Consider the following 21,298-nt stretch of genomic DNA (forward strand, 5'->3'; position numbering starts at 1 on the left):
ACAAGTGGGGACATTTCGCTGATCCCCACAAGGAAAAAGGCTATTTTACGGTTAAGGAGTTAGTTTAGATTTTATATTTTGAATGGTAATCTGTTGTTTGGTCTCCACAAGGATAGTAAAACAAACGTGTGTGTGTGTGGCACACATGCGTACAATTTCCTTGTCATGGTATTGATTGATGGGTCATAATACAAAAATGTACCTAAAAATCGTTAATTCATCCACACATGCCTGATGTGGTCAATATATCTCTGCTCATAATCACTGCCGAGACAGAGAGGAGACATCGCCAATAGCTCTAAATTACAGGGCAAATCCTTCCATATTTTGAGTAATATCGATAGTGATTTCCTGTAGAATCTTCAGAGCTACTAATTCTCTTACTTAATAACTCTAAATCATTATGAGTCAGATCAGTCAGAGGGGATCCCTCCTGAAAGGTACTATTTGGCGCTTTTACGGTTACAGGGGCTGATGGACAGTCTCCAGGGACAAGGGAGCCACAGTTCAGGTTTCGGGGCGGTCATGCACATAAATTCACCATTAATAAATGTCACTTCCACTGCTGCTAAAATAGAAGGGCGAGGCAAGGAGAGAGGAGAGGAAGCGATGCGAAAATATGTTTATGTAGGGGAGACAGAAGGTGAGAGACGCACAGAGCAGATGACACAGTGTACTTTTGGGAGCTCCGTTCGGGCTCTGCCGGCTCCGCTTGGGGAATTTGGATGCACTGCTACCACAGCTGTTGAGGTCCCCCCCTACGCAGTGTGTTCGCTCCACGAGCCACATGTGTGACTGGCAGAGAGACGCTGTCGCCCTCCTGATCTCTCTCTCTCTCTCTCTCTCTCTCTCTCTCTCTCTCTCTCTCTCTCTCTCTCTCTCTCTCTCTCTCTCTCTCTCTCTCTCTCTCTCTCTCTCTCTCTCTCTCTCTCTCTCTCTCTCTCTCTCTCTCTCTCTCTCTCTCTCTCTCTCTCTCTCTCTCTCTCTCTCATACGCACACACACTCCAGCTCATTACACAGATGACAATGACAATCACAGGGCGTTTGCAGGAATAGCTGTCATATCAGAGCCAGAATTGAGAGAAGGCTAGCACCTGTTGATGTCATGTGTGGTGTGTGCCATGTGATTAGTAAAGATCGAGAAAATAAGGCAGTTGGGAACCGTGATGTGTTACCATGGCCTGTCAATCATTTCTTGATTTAGTCTAGAAAAATGAGGCGAGCATGGCGCTAGTATAGGGCGATTTCAATTGGTTTACATTAAGCCTGTCCATCACAGGCACAGTCAGGTCCAAAATGATTGGCACCCTTGATAAAGATGAGCAAAAAAGATTTGCACATTTTTATTTTTTATTTTATATTAATCCAATTGCTCAGAGAAAGAGATTTTGTTTAACAAGTAATTCATTTTTTCTCAAAAAGATAGGGGTCAAAATTATTGGCCACTGTTTTCAATACGTTTCAATACCTCACCTCGCAAGGATAACGGCACTGAGCATTTTTAGAGAACACATTGGGAGAGATATCAGACCATTACTCCATACAGAATCTTTCCAGATCCTTGATATCCTTCATCTACGCTTATGGACTGCCCTCTTCAATTCAAATCACAAGTTTTCAATGGGGTTCAAGTCCGGAGACTGAAAATGTTGATTTTGTGGTCAATTAACCATTTCTTTGTGGATTTTAAAGTGTGCTTGGGGTTATTTTCTTGCTGGAAGGTCCACTTGGCAGAGGCAACCAGGTTTTTTGTCAAAATATATCTGTGATTGTCGCTTACGGAGATGTAAGGATTTGCCCTCTATTTTTATATCATCCAACAAATGTAAACACCTGGAGTTTGCTGAACAGCATTGGCACTTGGATTGGAACCAGTGCTATGGTCAGATGACATGAAAAAAGTGCTGTTTGGACATGCACACCACATTTACATTTTACATTTTAGTCATTTAGCAGACGCTCTTATCCAGAGCGACTTACAGTTAGTGAGTGCATACATTCTTTTTTATTTATTTCATACTGGCCCCCCGTTGCAAACGCCATGCTCTACGAACCACCACCAGTGGTGGGTTTGGCGTCGAAACAAGAATGCATATGCAGAAAATAACCCCATACCTACTGTAAAATATGGAGGTGGATCTTTGATGTTATGGGGATATTTTTCTTCCACTGGTCCTGGGGCCCTTGTTAAGGTCAACGGCATCAGAAACTTTACCCAGTACCAGGACATTTTTGCCAAAAACCTGGTTACCTCTGCCAGGAGGCTGAAACTTGGCCGCAAGTGGATCTTACAGCAAGACAATAACCCCAAGCACACGTCAAAATACACAAAGAAATGGTTAATTGACCACAACATTTACATTTTGCTTTGGCCATCTCAGTCTCTGGACTTAAACCCCATTGAAAACCTGTGGTTTGAATTGAAGAGGGCAGTCCATAAGTGCAGACGAAGGATATCAAGGATCTGGAAGGATTCTGTATGGAGGAATGGTCTAAGATCCCTCCCAATGTGTTCTCCAATCTCGTAAAACATTTGAGAAAAAGGCTCATTGCTGTTATCCTCGCAAGTTGACGTATTGAAAGGTATTGAAAACATAGGGGCCAATCATTTTGACTCCTATCTTTTTAAGAAAAAAAGTATTACTTGTTAAAGAAAATGTTTTATCATACAATATACTGTAGTTCAGTTTTTATTCTTTTTATTTTATACAGTCTTTTTTGCTCCTCTTTATCAAGGGTGCCAATCATTTTGGACCTTTCTGTATATCATTATCATAGTGTTTAATCATGCAACTCCCACCTCACCCCACCAGGCATGTTGGTCTCTGCACTTTAACCTAATTATGTTCTCATTATAAACACCATCAAACCCACTGCACCACACAAACAGTAGTGCAGTGTGGTGTCAACTACACACAGCTGGTGTCACTGACTATCCTTCCTCTTTACCAGTCTTCAACACAGGCTTCCTGTGCTCTTAGCAATCAGCTACACAACAGACAAAGCCACCCATATTGGTCTTGTCTTGGTCTCTGCTAATCTAAGGCTAATTCGTACATTTAACTAGATAACAATTAATTAAGCAGTCAGAGATGATCCCCCAAGACCAGTGGACCTATACTATAGCACCCCGCATCAAATGACCAGAATGTGAATTATACCACTGACACAGTACACGACTGGAATGAGATGAGGAAGGATTAGACAGTGATGTCATAAATCTCAATCTTCTTCAGGAAGTCAATTTACACTGGGAGCCAGAACAGTAGAGCCAATGAATAGGACTGAATGGCTAGATCCCGTGTGCACTTCCTGATGTCTTTGATTAAGTAATCTCTGTCTGATACCTTGTTATCTCATTCTAGGCACAGCGGGCTCTGCTGCGTGACTGACTCATGGTGAGCAGGGTTCTCACGCCTCTCAGTATGTGTCATGGGATGTAACAGATTCCATGGAGTTACATGTACACAGTAACTAGGAATATAAAAAACTAATTTGAAACAGAGTCTGTGCTGCTACTTCTACTACTGCAGATACTACAAAGTAGTTATATGGTCAGTAATATATATTTTTTTAACAAAATAGTTACAGAATACGTTAATGGCCTCTCTCGTTGTGTGACTCACTCATGGGGTCGGTGGGTACGGTGGGTGGGTTTTCACACAACTCGGTCTTGGCCTCTCCATTGGGCCTCTCGCTGGGCTTCACGGAGATGCGGGAGGACATGGTGGCGGCGGTGACCATGGCCTTGAAGCTCCTCTTCCTCTTCTGGACGTTGAGCTCCGGGTGGAAGATGATGACGTACACCTTGGGCATGTAGAGCATCCCGAGAGCTACAGAGGCACTGAGGTTCATAGAGATGGTGAGGGTGGTTGTCTGGATGTACAGCTGTGGAGGAAGGGAGGGGGAGGAGGAGGGGGGGATAGAGGATGGACGAAGGGAGAGAGAGAGAGAGAGAGAGAGAGAGAGAGAGAGAGAGAGAGAGAGAGAGAGAGAGAGAGAGAGAGAGAGAGAGAGAGAGAGAGGGAGGAAGTTAGAAAGAGAGAGAGAGAGAGAGAGAGAGAGGGAGGAGGAGAGTAAGTGAGAGAGAGAGAGAGAGAGAGAGAGAGAGAGAGAGAGAGAGAGAGAGAGAGAGAGAGAGAGAGAGAGAGAGAGAGAGAGAGAGAGAGAGAGAGAGGAAGTTAGAAAGAGAGAGAGAGAGAGGGAGGAAGGAAGTAAGAAAGAGAGAGAGAGAAGCCACATTAGTTAGAATGTACTCTCATACAGTAAAACTGCCCCATAGCCCTTGTCAAGCACTTTTCTACAGGTGGTCTGGTCTATGCTTGTGGAGGGAAATGGACAGAGAAAAGAGCCACACCATTATACTGTACTCTTATCACACACTTCCATAGCTGTTAGATTCTGTTCGACTTACAGGTTGGGCTTGATGTAAGGCTGAGGGAGACAGGGAAGAGGAAAGCCTATCATGGTCATACCCCAGAGATCTCGTAGGTGGTCTTGATGGATTTCAATGTAACCACAGAGAAATTGGCCTTGCCTACTGCAAAAAGAGTGACACATTCATTTAGGGGTCTGGATGTGTGCATTCTGATGCTGTGGAGGAAAATATCAATCCAACCACTCATACTCCCATAACATTTATTCAAATCAAGTCAAAGTTTATTGGTCGCGTACACAGATTTGCAGGTGCAGTGATATGCTTATGTTACTAGCTCCCACAGTGCAGTAGAATGTCTCGCAAATAAAATACAAATACACAAGTAATCTAAAATCTAAAGAAGAAATCAAGAAATTACAGAATGAGTCCAATTAACAATCCAGAGTATTGTAAATAAATATTTGTTTTCTCAAAAAGGTATGGGTAAAAAGTATTTACACCCCAAAAGATTCTTATAAATAAAGTAGTCAAAAGTTTAGTATTTGGTCCCATATTTCTAGCACGCAATGATTACATCAAGCTTGTGACTCTACAAACTTGTTAGATGCATTTGCTGTTTGTTTTGGTAGTGTTTCAGATTATTTGGTGCCCAATAGAAATGAATGGTAAATAATGTAGTGTGTCATTTTGGAGTTACTTTTATTGTAAATAAGAATAGAATATGTTTCTAAACACTTCTACATTAATGTGGATGCTACCATGATTACAGATAGTCCTGAAGGAAAGTTACAAATGCACAAATATCATACCCCCAAGACATGCTAACCTCTCACCATTACAAATATCATACCCCCCCAAAAATGCTAACCTCCCCTGGTATTGTAATGGTGAGAGGCATGTCTTGGGGGTATGATATTTGTACATCTGTAACTTTCTCACTCATCATTATTCACGATTCACTCAGGACTATCCGTAATCATGGTAGCATCCACATTAATGACAGTGTGCACTTTAACCTCATAGCCATTGTATCATTTCAAATCCAAAGTGCTGGAGTACAGAGCCAAAACAACATAAAATGTGTCACTGTCCCCAATACTTTTGGACCTCACTGTATATTAGACACTTGCCTACTCTCCACAGTGTACTATATGTATCAGCAGTAACTAGCAGTTTCTTCAGTATGGCATGATTCACTCATCGCCTCTCCACTGCAAAAGCTGATGTATATAGAGTTTTCTGGCGCAAAATGGATGCTGTAGCATCACCCATGTGGATGTTAAATGGCGTTATGACTTCTCTCATCTCACTCCTTGGTGAACCTTGACCTAGAAAAAGTGAATTAGCAAATATGACTCTTTATCTGTCTGAACTCTCAGCACCTTTAGATTAGTCATCGGACTGTCCTCGGCCTGACTGAGGTATTTAACTGTACATTTAAGAAGATTACGATTAAACTCAACAAGACGGACACCATAACACCATTCATACTTGAATTTTCAAACACACCTTTAATCAGGCTATAATTTGAGTTTGTTCTGAATTATGTAACCGTATTCTTAAAAGGCAATCATCCTTCAAGCAGCTATGTAGTTCACATACCCGCAAGAGGCACTTGTTTCCTTCAAGAGTCTTAGATTAGGCTGAAACATGTTAGAGGGCGCATCTCTGTGTTTGAAGAGCAGTCCATGAAAAATCTACTTAAAACTGAGCTATGGTACTTAAAAGATTGAAATGTCACTACATTTCTGACACCCTGTAGTGAAGGAGATACAGTAGTAAATATCTGCATGGCAATAAAACTCTGAGTGAATCTGTACAAGAGGAAATGTCACCATTTGCATAGTGTTTTCCTCAGCAAATGGCACCAGCCATGGTAACGCCTTGTACACATTCTACACATAGACATTTACATGCCAGTCATGGTTTTTTCGTCTGATCTCGGCAACTCATTCAAATACCAATATCATCAACATCTCTCTCTCTCTCTCTCTCTCTCTCTCTCTCTCTCTCTCTCTCTCTCTCTCTCTCTCTGCGGAAGGACATAAACAGAAGACAATGGAATTGTTGCGCGTGTTTTACCGATTGCGTTGCTGTCAATTTACAGCGCGTGTGATTGGGTGTAGGGGGCATTGATCAAACCCTGCAGTGCTCCATGCATTATAATTGCTCATCACCAGAGGATCTCCACCACTAGCTATGTTTCCATGTCTGGTATCCATAGCAACACCACCACCATCACCACCCACCATCACCACCACAGAGTTTGGTGCAAGCTATTAAAACACAGCTAAAATAAGCTTGTAATGAGACTATCTACTGCATTGCTGACCCTATCAGAGATTTATTGACTATGTAAGAGACTTGATTTCTCTACAGTAGCCCACAAAAAGTGTAAGAGGCAAACACACACACGCGCATACAAATACACGCATGCACACCCACACTCACAAGCATGCACACACGCCTGTACGGACACACACACACACACACACACACACACTCATATGCTAACACCTTATTGTTAGTTAGCTGCCCAAGCTCCTGTTACACAGATAGGGTTCTTTAGAGTGCTTCAATGAGAGCTTGAGCCAAATTCACATCCCTCTCACACACCACAGGAATGCTTAGCTTGTCACAGAGCATGTATAATTAATTCCTGTCGCTTTAACATAAATAAATACATGAAGTCAATTTCCCAACTGCTTGGCAACTCTCTATTTATAGCTGCAGTAATGATTTATTAAGATAATCATCAGGAATCAAACGATTGAGTCTGAGTTTTAACATCTCAATGACGAGCATCGTCAAACGCCAACATCCAGATAACAGGGAAGCAAACCGCCAACAGCCTTCTATCTGCACAGACAAAAAGCTGGGGAAGGTTTTTAGATAATTATACCCACGGGATGTACAGCACAGGCAATTTAGTCTGGTATAAATTGGGGATTATAAATGCACACAGAGATAAAGACACCATTCAGTAGAGTGACAATTAGGATGCTTCCTGTCCTGGTGGAAAACACCTTCAATAATGGATTTGGGGGATTTGCATTGTCCTTGTTGTTTTGGGGTAGCCTACTTTTTCCAACCAGCTTTGCTCAGTAAGATCAGGAGGAAGTGTGTCTACGTGCTGCTCTGGGGACCCTCTCATAGACTGTCTCATTGGCTGTCGTTCGCCTGCTGTAAATGCCTGGGCTGATGACAATGGCACAGAGATGATGTTTTGGGATATTACAGGAGGTGATCAAACATCTGCCTTGTGCTGCTGAAAATGTTTAAAAAAAAAGTACAATCAGAAGATCTAGACTGGCATAAAACTTGTGATCATGTGATTGGAGTATAGCTGTTTGTTTAACACACCAAAACATGTGGTATACTCAATGGGCATGGCTATTTATATGAAGTCTTGACTTGGATATAAAAATAAAAAAATGTCACACACCGGATAGGTGCAGTGAAATGTGTTGTTTTACAGGGTCAGTCATAGTCATACAGCATCCCTGAAACAAATTAGGCTTAAGTGCATCAACAGATTTTTAATCTAGTCAGCTAGGGTGTCCGAACCAGCAACCTTTCGGTTCCTGGCCCAACGCTCTAACCACTAACCTGCCACCAATGCACTTTAGGCTATTTACAATATAGTTGTTATCATCGTGTGCTCAACTTAAAGCATCCTTTTAGGTTACCCTCTTGGCCTGGTGATATCTTGTTAGAAGATGTTCTCCATCTCTAACCACTATAATAAGGCTAAAGCTTAACAAAGCCCCTGGTTCCCGCAGTTCTCCTTCTGTTGATTGTAAAATGTTGGTGTGCATTGCATGCTGTTTGAGGTTCTAGATATGCAAACTCAGGCAGAGACAGTAAGCATCCAACATATAAATTCAGGAAGGCAAAGCGCCTTGACAAAGAAAATCTAATTATTGTCAAATAAAGTTATTTGCTGAAAGACAACTGGATTGCAGATTATGTTGTTTTTCTGCCCCCTTAAAGTTGGAGGAAATGCTTCAATGCTTCTTGCCTTAACCACGGGTAATCTAACTTGGCAGCTCGCCCTGACTTTAAGAAGTTCACATATGCACAAGTGCCATTTTACAAGACTTGAAGTGCTTGTTAAGACGTGTTGAGGTAAAGAGGTTTGATTTAACACAAGTTTCCTTTTCCGAGTGAGGTTTCTATGGTTTTAGGAGAAAGTTGAGTTGGTGATGTTTGGTGTCAGGAGTTCTTTACAAAGGTGGTTTTCACTCGGTCAAAATGTAATGAATGATATAGAGTTAGAGATTACTCAGAGATTCTAACTTGAGACATTCAAATAAAATGGGTAAACCTGGACACTGATACCTGATCACTCCAGAATGTTAGACATTTTGGTAAAAAAACAAAAACAACAGACAATATGACAACAATTCATTTACCTATGTTATTTGCAAGTTTGCTTGAATAAAACACAGCTACACATGCTTATTACAGAACTACTCAAAATCCTTTACATGTAGTTCCATTCCAACACTTATGTTCGGTTGGATCATTCCCCATTCCTGGTGAGTGGATGGCAGTTGAACATTAAACAAATTGGATTTGGAAGCTGGTTATTTATTTGTATTTAACTTTGATTTCTTCAGGGGACATTGAGACCAGGGTCTCATTTACAATGGTGCACTGAGGACAACAATACAACAAATTCAAAATGATCAATAAATGAAAATAAACTACAAATTACAGAATCAACACTACAGCTTCAAACACCAGAAATACAATTGTTTACATTCAATCCAAACAGTTACAATTCTCATTAAATTCATTCAACATTAAAGTCCTAAACTGCCCTAGAGGCACCAGAGTCGAGATGTAGGGAGTTTTGTAGGCTATTCCAGAAATGGGGGGCACTAAAACTGAAGGTGGATTTACCTAGATCGATACGTACTAGTGGAACCTCGAGAGTTAACCATCCTTGTGAATGGGTTTTGTATCTCATGTTTTTATATTTTAACACCGAAGTGAGGTAAGTTGGAAGCTTGTGTAGTAGAGCTTTGTAAACAAAAAGGGAATAATTAAGTGATCTATGGGACTTTAATGAGGACCAGCCAACCTTTTGATACAGGATGCAGTGATGAGTATTAAAACTGTCACCTGTGATAAAACAAACGGCGCTATGGTAGATGGCATCCAAAGGTTTAAGAGTAGTGGCTGCTGCATTCCGATAAATGGTGTTACCATAGTCAAGAACTGTCAGGAAAGTTGACTGTACAATCTCCTTCCTGCTGTTTAGGGAGAGGCATGATCTAGTTACAGTGGGGAGAACAAGTATTTGATACACTGCCGATTTTGCAGGTTTTCTTACTTACAAAGCATGTAGAGGTCTGTAATTTTTATCATAGGTACACTTCAACTGTGAGAGACGGAATCTAAAACAAAAACTCCAGAAAATCACATTGTATGATTTTTAAGTAATTAATTTGCATTTTATTGCATGACATAAGTATTTGATCACCTACCAACCAGTAAGAATTCCGGCTCTCACAGACCTGTTAGTTTTTCTTTAAGAAGCCCTCCTGTTCTCCACTCATTACCTGTATTAACTGCACCTGTTTGAACTTGTTACCTGTATAAAAGACACCTGTCCACACACTCAATTAAACAGACTCCAACCTCTCCACAATGGCCAAGACCAGAGAGCTGTGTAAGGACATCAGGGATAAAATTGTAGACCTGCACAAGGCTGGGATGGGCTACAGGACAATAGGCAAGCAGCTTGGTGAGAAGGCAACAACTGTTGGTGCAATTATTAGAAAATGGAAGAAGTTCAAGATGACTGTCAATCACCCTCGGTCTGTGGCTCCATGCAAGATCTCACCTCGTGGGGCATCAATGATCATGAGGAAGGTGAGGGATCAGCCCAGAACTACACGGCAGGACCTGGTCAATGACCTGAAGAGAGCTGGGACCACAGTCTCAAAGAAAACCATTAGTAACACACTACGCCATCATGGATTAAAATCCTGCAGCGCACGCAAGGTCCCCCTGCTCAAGCCAGCGCATGTCCAGGCCCATCTGAAGTTTGCCAATGACCATCTGGATGATCCAGGGGAGGAATGGGAGAAGGTCATGTGGTCTGATGAGACAAAAATAGAGCTTTTTGGTCTAAACTCAACTCGCCGTGTTTGGAGGAAGAAGAAGGATGAGTACAACCCCAAGACCACCATCCCAACCGTGAAGCATGGAGGTGGAAACATTATTCTTTGGGGATGCTTTTCTGCAAAGGGGACAGGACGACTGCACCATATTGAGGGGAGGATGGATGGGGCCATGTATCGCGAGATCTTGGCCAACAACCTCCTTCTCTCAGTAAGAGCATTGAAGATGAGTCGTGGCTGGGTCTTCAAGCATGACAACGATCCGAAACACACAGCCAGGGCAACTAAGGAGTGGCTCCGTAAGAAGCATCTCAAGGTCCTGGAGTGGCCTAGCCAGTCTCCAGACCTGAACCCAATAGAAAATCTTTGGAGGGAGCTGAAAGTCCGTATTGCCCAGCAACAGCCCCGAAACCTGAAGGATCTGGAGAGTCGGACCGCAGAGTGAAGGAAAAGCAGCCAAAAAGTGCTCAGCATATGTGGGAACTCCTTCAAGACTGTTGGAAAAGCATTCCAGGTGAAGATGGTTGAGAGAATACCAAGAGTGTGCAAAGCTGTCATAAAGGCAAAGGGTGACTACAGTGAGGAGAAAAAGTATTTGATCCCCTGCTGATTTTGTACATTTGCCCATAGACAAAGAAATGATCAGTCTATAATTTTAATGGTAGGTTTATTTGAACAGTGAGAGACAGAATAACAACAACAAAATCCAGAAAAACGCATGTCAAAAATTTTATAAATTGATTTGCATTTTAATGAGGGAAATAAGTATTTGACCCCTCTGCAAAACATGACTTAGTACTTGGTGGCAAAACCCTTGTTGGCAATCACAGAGGTCAGACGTTTCTTGTAGTTGGCCACCAGGTTTGCACACATCTCAGGAAGAATTTTGTCCCACTCCTCTTTGCAGATCTTTTCCAAGTCATTAAGGTTTCGAGGCTGACATTTGGCAACTCGAACCTTCAGCTCCCTCCACAGATTTTCTATGGGATTAAGGTCTGGAGACTGGCTAGGCCACTCCAGGACCTTAATGTGCTTCTTCTTGTGCCACTCCTTTGTTGCCTTGGCTGTGTGTTTTGGGTCATTGTCATGCTGGAATACCCATCCACGACCCATTTTCAATGCCCTGGCTGAGAGAAGGAGGTTCTCACCCAAGATCTGACAGTACATGGCCCCGTCCATTGTCCCTTTGATGCGGTGAAGTTGTCATGTTCCTTAGCAGATATACACCCCCAAAGCATAATGTTTCCACCTCCATGTTTGACGGTGGGGATGGTGTTCTTGGGGTCATAGGCAGCATTCCTCCTCCTCCAAACACGGCGAGTTGAGTTGATGCCAAATAGCTCAATTTTGGTCTCTCACCACAACACTTTCACCCAGTTCTCCTCTGAATCATTCAGATGTTCATTGGCAAACTTCAGACGGGCCTGTATGTGTGCTTTCTTGCGCAGGGGGACCTTGCGGGCGCTGCAGGATTTCAGTCCTTCACAGCGTAGTGTGTTACCAATTGTTTTCTTGGTGACTATGGTCCCAGCTGCCTTGAGATCATTGACAAGATCCTCCTGTGTAGTTCAGGGCTGATTCCTCACCGTTCTCATGATCATTGCAACTCCATGAGGTGAGATCTTGCATGGAGCCCCAGGCCGAGGGAGATTGACAGTTCTTTTGTGTTTCTTCCATTTGCGAATAATCGCACCAACTGTTGTCACCTTCTCATCAAGCTGCTTGGCGATGGTCTTGTAGCCCATTCCAGCCTTGTGTAGGTCTACAATCTTGTCCCTGACATCCTTGGAGAGCTCTTTGGTCTTGGCCATGGTGTAGAGTTTGGAATCTGATTGATTGATTGCTTCTGTGGACAGGTGTCTTTTATACAGGTAACAAACTGAGATTAGGAGCACTCCCTTTAAGAGTGTGCTCCTAATCTCAGCTCATTACCTGTATAAAAGACACCTGGAAGCCAGAAATCTTTCTGATTGAGAGGGGGTCAAATACTTATTTCCCTCATTAAAATGCAAATCAATTTATAACATTTTTGACATGCGTTTTTCTGGATTATTTTGTTGTTATTCTGTCTCTCACTGTTCAAATAAACCTACCATTAAAATTATAGACTGATCATTTCTTTGTCAGTGGGCAAATGTACAAAATCAGCAGGGGATCAAATACTTTTTTCCCTCACTGTATTTGAAGAATATCAAATATAAAATATATTTTGATTTGTTTAATACTTTTTTGGTTACTACATGATTCCATATTTGTTATTTCATAGTTTTGTAGAAAATAGTCAAAATTAAGAAAAACCCTTGAATGAGTAGGTTTGTCCAAACTTTTGACTGATACTGTATATATATGTAGTGAAGAGCATAGGACCCAAAATCGACCCCATGTGGGACACCTTTAGTAATATCGAGGTAACTTGACTTGACACCATCAGAAAGCACAAATTGTTTATTGTCTGACAGATAGTTCCCAAACCATTTACAAGACGCCTGGTCGAGGCCCATTTCAGAGAACCTTTGAATGAGTAGGGGGTGGTCGACAATATCAAAGGCCTTGGATAGGTCTATAAATATGGCAGCACAGCGATTCCTATGATCTAAACAATTTAATATATACTTTAAGACAAGCATAGCTGCTGAAACTGTGCTATGTCCAGGTCCAAAACCAGACTGGTACACATTAAGAATATGTTATTAGCTAAAAAAAAGTTATTAGCTGAGAATTAACCAGTGATTCTAATATTTTTGCAAGGCAAGATAGTTTAGAAATGGGGCGGTAGTTATCTAGGTCAGAAGGATCTCCACCTTTGTAAAAGGGAAGGTCATGCGCCACCTTCCAGATCTTAGGGGTAGCACCAGAAGCAATTGTTAAATAGAAAATGTGAGTCAAAGGTTCGGCAATGAGGGGACAGAAAGCTGCAATAGAAAGGGATGAGCGAATCAGCTCCTGTGGATTTTTTTACATACATTTCTTGCAAGGCACTTAATACATCATTGACATAAAATGGTTCAAATGGAGAAAAAAGCTCAATTGCAAGAAGATGCTATTAGTTTAGAGGTGAATAAAGGACTCCCTCTATTCTTTCAAATAGATGACCAGCTGAGGCTAAATGGATATTTTAGCTGGATTTCCACCACTCTCAGATACACAATTCAAGAAGTATATTGACTTTGCTTTTCTAACCAGAGTAAGACATCTATTTCTCAAATGTCTGAAGGACTGCCAGTCAGAGGTAGAATCAGTCAATCTGGCCTTTGCCCAAGCTGGTTATTCTCATGGTCATTAGCTGTGTGCTGTCTGCTGAGTGGCTGACTGAGCGAGTGCAGGTGCGGAGGGGGGGAAAGACTGCTGCTTGATATTTTGTTGCTGTGTGTGCATCGCTTCACACAGCATGGGTTTGGGTGTGGGGAGGCACAGGCTGCAGAGAATTCAGTCAATACGGCAACAGAGCTTTGGCTGTGCGATCAAAGCAGGATACAATAACATAAGGTCAACAGGATCTCAGGCTTAAAATTAGGAGTTGCCCGGCATCGTATCACCTCACATCTTTAGATAATGGGAGTCCCTGAATGGCCCAGATAAATCAAAATCAAACGTGCCTGGGGCTTTTCAGTCGCAAGCAACAAGTGCAAGGTATTTTGGCGATAAGGAGTCTGGTCAAATGCAGCAATCAGTCTCTGGGCGCAAAGCTTAGGAGTTAATGGAGAGCTCCCTGTGAACACCACTCCCCCTAATCTGCTGAAGGCCACAGGAGTGGGCCTACAAAGAGCCTTGCATCAAGAGGCTACTGCCGTATGTTTCTTTGTGGCTTACGTGTGTGTAAGATGAGCCAGTGTTCAGTATGAGTTAACAGCATAAGGAGGATAGACACATTAAGGGCTTGCTCTACACAATGAACTCCTAATGGCTTCTGAGAGTGTAATTCATCTATGAAATCAGCTGCAAATTGAGAGGAGGAAAATCAGTTTGTGATCTATCCCTTTCTGTAGCCTAGCAGGAAGGATATTGAACGGTGCGGCTCCCAAAAGGTTAGGAGTAAAACTTTCCTGTCGACCTTGATAGTCTGCAGTGGAAAACTTCCACTCAGCTATATGTACACAAGGCCTGCCAAGCACCACACACCTCAAGAATAGAGCAGATACATGCATCTGTATTCTGTGCAATACTGTTCAGATAAGCAATGACTAGCACAGGGGGGTCAGGATGTCACATTGTCAATCAACTCCAGTAGCTACTGATGTCAAGTGCATTTCTAGAGTTCACCTTGTCAAGGGAATGGAATGTCTTGAGTCAGACTATCTATACCCCTTTTTCTCCTCCTCCTCCTCCTCCTCCTCCTCCTCCTCCTCCTCCTCCTCCTCCCTCCTCCTCCTCCTAGTCCTCCTCCTCCTCCTCCTCCTCCTCCTCCTCGTCTTCCTCCTCCTCCACCTCCTCCTAGTCCTCCTCCTGCTAGTCCTCCTCCTGCTAGTCCTCCTCCACCTAGTCCTCCTCCTCCTCCTCCTAGTCTTCCTCCACCTCCTCCTAGTCTTCCACCTCCTCCTAGTCTTCCACCTCCTCCTAGTCTTCCTCCTCCTCCTCCTCCTAGTCTTCCTCCTCCTTCTCTTCCTCTGTCACATTGTCAATCAACTCCAGTAGCTAATGATGTCAAGTGCATTTCTAGAGTTCACCTTGTCAAGGAATGGAATGTCTTGAGTCAGACTATCTATACCCCTTTTTCTCCTCCTCCTCCTCCTCCTCCTCCTACACCTCCTCCTAGTCCTCCTCCTCCTTGTCTTCCTCCTCCTCCACCTCCTCCTAGTCCTCCTCCTGCTAGTCCTCCTCCTGCTAGTCTTCCTCCTCCTCCTCCTCCACCTAGTCCTCCTCCTCCTAGTCTTCCTCCACCTCCTCCTAGTCTTCCACCTCCTCCTAGTCTTCCTCCTCCTCCTCCTCCTAGTCTTCCTCCTCCTTCTCTTCCTCTTCCACCTCCTCCTCCACCACCTCCTCCTCCACCTCCTCCACCTCCTCCATCTCCTCCTAGTCCTCCACCTCCACCTAGTCTTCCACCTCCTCCACCTCCTCCTAGTTTTCCTTCTTCTCCTCCACCTCCTCCTAGCAGTGTTGTGTATTCATGGATGCCAAGGGAAGCCAGGCTTCCCCAAATATTTGACCAATATATATATTTTTAAATAATAATAATAATTTCTCTTTCGTCTCTCTCTTTGTTTTCATAATTTGTCTCATTATATGTAGCCCATGTATCTGATGCTGTCTGGACCAAAAGAGTATAACATGTAAGCCACCGTAGCATTTGATTGATGCCAGCAAGCATTTGGCCTCACTTGATAAAAAACGTATAAAATAATTAGCCAATCAGCATTGAGCTGATCTCAGCAGTGGGTTGTCCTGGTGCAGCAAAACACACCTAAGGGAGGCCAGTTTGGATTTGGTTTCACACCAATCAAATCACATCCTAAGCAAAACTTAATTTTCAGAAAAACGTGTCTGTTTCTGGTCCGCTTGTGTTAATGTCCAGCAGTAGCTAGCTTGCTAAACCGTCCCTTTCCTAAGCCATGGATGGAGATGGGGCTTTGGACTTAATTCTCTGTACAGGCCAATGATTATGACTGTGATTCTGATCTAACCATAAATTCATATGTTGTGCCACTGGCCTGAGACGATTGAAGTTCAATAGTAGCCTAGATGTAGCCTAGTAGGCTCAAGTTAACTAGCTAGCTAGCAAGAGGACAAATAAATTAGAGTGTCTAGTTTGAGAAACAGGCGCCTCACAGGTCCTCAACTGGCAGCTTCATTAAATAGTACCCGCAAAACACCAAAGAAAAAGCCATATCTCAGACTGGCCAATAAAAATAAAAGATTCAGATGGGCAGTCTGAGATATGGCTTTTTCTTTGCAACTCTGCCTAGAAGGTCAGCATCCCAGAGTCGCCTCTTCACTGTTGACGTTGAGACTGGTGTTTTGCGGGTACTATTTAATGAAGCTGCCAGTTGGGACCTGTGGCCTGCCTAAACTACCATGTATTTGTCCTCTTGCTCAGTTGTGCACCGGGCCACCCACTCCTCTTTCTATTCTGGTTAGAGCCAGTTTGCGCTGTTCTGTGAAGGGAGTAGTACACAGCGCTGTACGAGATCTTCAGTTTCTTGGCAATTTCTCGCATGGAATAGCCTTCATTTCTCAGAACAAGAATAGACTGACGAGTTTCAGAATATAGTTATTTGTTTCTGGCCATTTTGAGGCTGTAATCAAACCCACAATTGCTGATGCTCCAGATACTCAACTAGTCTCAAGAAGGCCAGTTTTATTGCTTCTTTAATCAGCACAACAGTTTTCAGCTGTGCTAACATAATTGCAAATGGTTTTCTAATGATCAAGTAGCCTTTTAAAATGATCAACTTGGATTAGCAAACACAACGTGCCATTGGAACACAGGACTGATGGTTGCTGATAATGGGCCTCTTTATGCCTATGTAGATATTTCATAAAAAATCTGCCGTTTCCAGCTACAATAGCCATTTACAACATTAACAATGTCTACACTGTATTTCTGATCAATTTGATGTTATTTTAATGGACAAAAAAATGCTTTCTTTCGAAAACAAGGACATTTCTAAGTGACCCCAAACTTTTGAACGGTAGTGTATATGGGTAAGAGTCTAGCTACATTTTACAGATATACGATTATAATTTTGTCAGAAATGCATTTTTATTTCAAGTTAAAGCATACTGTTAGTTAGCTAGCAAACGTTAGCTTGCTGGCTCGATAGCTAACGATACGTGTACGATCTGTGTAGTAATATTATTTGAGTCAGAAATACATTTGCATTGCTGGTTATAGCCTAATAGTAGCTAGTTAGCATTGAACCTAGTTTGTTAGCTTTAGCTACCTGCAGATTCATACTACAGCTATGGCAATGTTTGTATTGGTAGTAGTATGAGTTGTGGTTATGCCGTTCATTGTTTAGCTAGCTAGCTTCCTAGCTAGCTACATGTCTAAACAAAGGACTCCACTTCGGCCGGATTATTACAAATTAGCAGTTGTGTCTGGGGGTGAATACAGCCATCGATTGTATTTCATGAACATGTGCACATGTCTAATAGTGACCCATCCACTTAGCTAGATGTGGGTGAGGGGTGGTTATAGCATTTCCTTCACATGACCCATCAATTTAGACAAGTGTGTCGGGTAAGCGTAATCTAATAACGATAAAATATTCATTAAATATTTTTACCTGGGCACTTTCTGTTTTTGATATTGCTACTATGCAAGTATGCAAGTACTATCACTATACCGTTTACCCCTTCTGTATCCTGTACATACAAATAAACGTTTTATTCGATATCGCGTGTGTTTACCACATGGCCTCACATGTGAATCCTTAAAGAGATGGGTGGGACTAAGGCTTAAGAGAGTGTGAACGATGCTGAATGGGTGTAGACAAAGGAGAGCGCTTCAGTAGGAGTACCAAAACATTCAAGGGACATTTTCTCAAAAGTTTATCAACTTTCAAAGCAGAATTACTTTCCCATTGTTCCTCAACTGCGGTGTAAGATATACCATTTTCTAGTGCTGAGTCTCTACTTTTATCCAATGTAAAAAACACAATTTCAAATTTTGCTACATAAGACCGAATCGAGGAGGTCAGTCACATATTTGCTTTGTGGACTTCACTGGACAGATGTTGCTCTCCAGTTTTGTGATGAAACAAACGTATGTGTAGCTAAATATATTCCGCCACTGTGTGACTGTTGTCTTTTTATTGTCACGGCCTTTTTGTATATCACAGTGGCGTGATATACATCCTCCTCCACCTCCTCCTCCACCTCCTCCTAGTCTTCCTCCTCCACCTCCTCCTCCACCTCCTCCTAGTCTTCCTCCTCCTCCACCTCCTCCCTCTCATCCTCCTCCACCTCCTCCTCCACCTCCTCCTAGTCTTCCTCTTCCACCTCCTCCCTCTTATCCTCCTCCACCTCCTCCCTCTCATCCTCCTCCACCTCCTCCACCTCATCCTTCTCCTTCTCCCTTTCCTCCTCCACAGGATGAGGTATAATAGCTAGTGTTGAGCTCCAGGCATGAAAGCTAAGATAATGACATAAGGAGCTGCTACATCTCACAGCATCCCCTCCTTTCCCCCCCTTTCTAAGGCCTATGTATGTCTCCTGCAGTCCTTGTGTGTTTTTCTATGCACATCTGAGCCATATGAATTTGAAATCAAAAGAAAATGAGTCTTTAGCATACAGACCCTGTGTGTTTGGGTGTGTGTAAGCCTCTGTGTGTATGTGTTTCCTTATGTGTGTATCTGTTTTTGCGTCTCTAAGTGTGTGTCTATGTCAGTGCGTGTCTATGTCAGTGTGTGTCTATGTCAGTGTGTGTCTATGTCAGTGTGTGTCTATGTCAGTGTGTGTCTATGTCAGTGCGTGTCTATGTCAGTGTGTGTCTATGTCAGTGTGTGTCTATGTCAGTGCGTGTCTGTGTCAGTGTGTGTCTATGTCAGTGCGTGTCTATGTCAGTGCGTGTCTATGTCAGTGCGTGTCTATGTCAGTGCGTGTCTATGTCAGTGTGTGTCTATGTCAGTGTGTGTCTATGTCAGTGTGTGTCTATGTCAGTGTGTGTCTATATCAGTGTGTGTGTTTGCATGAGATAAAACACAAGCTGGAAGGAGTAGAAGCAGCGCAGGGGGTGGGAGAGAGAGAGAGAGAGGGGGGGAGGGAGAGGGGGAAGAGAGGGAGTGAGTGAGTGAGTGAGTGTGGGAGAGGGATGACTCACCTTCTCTGCAGACTGGGCTGTGCCAAAGAAGATGGGGATGAAGGCCAGCCAGACGATACAGGTGGTGTACATGGTGAAGCCGATGGGCTTGGCCTCATTGAAGTCCTCTGGCACGTCGCGGGTCTTGATGGCGTAGATGGTACATGTGACCATCAGCAGGATGCTGTAGCCCAGCGAACAGATCATCTGCAGGTCTGTGATGTCACACTTCAGCACGCCACGCGCCAGGTTGGGGTTCATGGTCTTCTGCTCGTCGTAGTCGATGATGGTGTTGGGCGGGTCAACGGCGAACCAGACGAGCACGCCCAGCAGCTGCAGACAGATGAGGGAGGAGGTGATGGCGATCTGGGAGGTGGGGCTGATGAAGCGCGGGGCGGTCACTGTCTGCTTCCCCTGTTCAAAGATCCGGTAGATCCGGTTGGTCTTGGTGAGCAGCGCGGCGTAGCTGATGCACATCCCCAGGCCCAGGAAGATCCTCCGGAAGGAGCACACGCCCACGTCAGGCTTGGCAATCATCAGGAAGGTGATAATGTAACACAGGAAGATGCCCGTCAGCAGCACGTAACTCAGCTCGCGGCCCGACGCACGCACAATGGGCGTGTCGTTGTAGCGTATGAACGTTGCCATGACAAAGATGGTGGCGATGATGCCTAGCATGGCGAGGAACACGGGAATGACGGCCCAGGGGGAGTGCCACTCCAGCTTGACGATGGGGATAGGTTGGCACTCCGTCCGGTTGGGGTTGGGCCTCATGTCGTAAGAGCACAGGCGGCATGAGGTCTCATCGTACTGGTACTGGTAACCATCACACAGCTCACAGTGCCAGCAGCATGGCATGCCCTTCACCCTCTTCTTCCTCTCACCTGTCTTACAGGGCAGACTGCACACGGAGATAGGGACCTCCTGCTCCCCCTCTGGCCACTGCAGCTCCTCCAGCTGAGAGAGAGAGAGAGAGAGAGAGAGAGAGAGAGAGAGAGAGAGAGAGAGAGAGAGAGAGAGAGAGAGAGAGAGAGAGAGAGAGAGAGAGAGAGAGAGAGAGAGAGAGAGAGAGAGAGAGAGACCACAGACCGTGGGACAAGCAGTGAAGGTAGCACTTCAGATACGAGGGTTAGTCGATAGTGATGAAGTCTTTTGCATCTACCTGACAGGCAAATGGGCCTGGACTGGGCGTGTGCATACAGGATGAGATACGGTGGGGTCCGAAATTATTGACACCCTTGATAAAATAAATCATTCAAATACTGAGCTACATTGTATACTCAAATAAATGGGGACATTTGATTATTTTATACTAATGCAATTGCTCAGAGAAAGAGATTTTGTTTAACAAGTAATACAAATATTTCTCACAAATGATTGACACCTCTGTTTTCAATACCTTTCAGTGCCTCACCTTGCGAGGATTATGGCACTGAGCCTTTTCGTAAAATGTTTTATGAGTTGGAGAACACATTAGACTATTCCTCCATGCAGAATCCGGTCACACTTTATTTGGATAGTCCGGATAGTCCATCTGTAGTGATGGTCATGCTATCAACAAACGATCTTTTGATAAGCAACTGCTTGCTAAGGTTACGGTTAGGGTTAGGTTTAGAATAAGGGTTAGGATAAGGGTTAAGGTTAGGGTTAGGGATAGGGTTAGTAGATAGTTAGTTGAAATGTTACTGATCGTTTTTTAGAGCATCTACAGGTGGACTATCCAAAAAAAGGGTTACCCAGGATCCTTCCAGATCCTTGATATCCTTCATCTGCACATGTTTTCAATTGGTTTCAAGTCCATAGACTGAGATGGCCATTGCAAAATGTTGATTTTGTGGCCAATTAACAATTTCTTTGTGGATTTTGATGTGTGCTTGGGGTTATTTTCTTGCTGGAAGATTCACTCATTGCCAAGTTTCAGCCTCCTGGCAGAGGCAACCAGGTTGTTGGCAAAAAACTCCCATAACATCAAAGATCCACCTCCATATTTTACAGTAGGTATGGGGTTATTTTCTGCTCATGCATTCTCACCACTGGTGTGCGTGGCA

The 21,298-nt window shown here is 43.5% G+C and overlaps 1 protein-coding gene across 3 annotated transcripts in view; it reads right to left on the reverse strand.

Annotated features, from left to right (window-relative positions):
- LOC121545333 (metabotropic glutamate receptor 7-like) overlaps positions 1-21,298 on the reverse strand; it is a 100,679-nt gene that overhangs the window by 5,009 nt on the left and 74,372 nt on the right. For 2 of the 3 annotated variants that reach the window (XM_041855765.1, XM_041855764.2), the window contains 2 exons: positions 19,272-20,207; positions 3,628-3,889 (listed from right to left, as the gene is read on the reverse strand). In XM_041855765.1, coding sequence (XP_041711699.1) covers positions 3,628-3,889; positions 19,272-20,207 — 1,198 coding nt within the window. The remainder of the gene's footprint in view (positions 1-3,627; positions 3,890-19,271; positions 20,208-21,298) is intronic. The other variant, XM_041855766.2, reaches the window with a different exon arrangement.

The sequence above is a fragment of the Coregonus clupeaformis genome, chromosome 30, assembly GCF_020615455.1.
Source record: "Coregonus clupeaformis isolate EN_2021a chromosome 30, ASM2061545v1, whole genome shotgun sequence".
Lineage (NCBI taxonomy): Eukaryota > Metazoa > Chordata > Actinopteri > Salmoniformes > Salmonidae > Coregonus > Coregonus clupeaformis.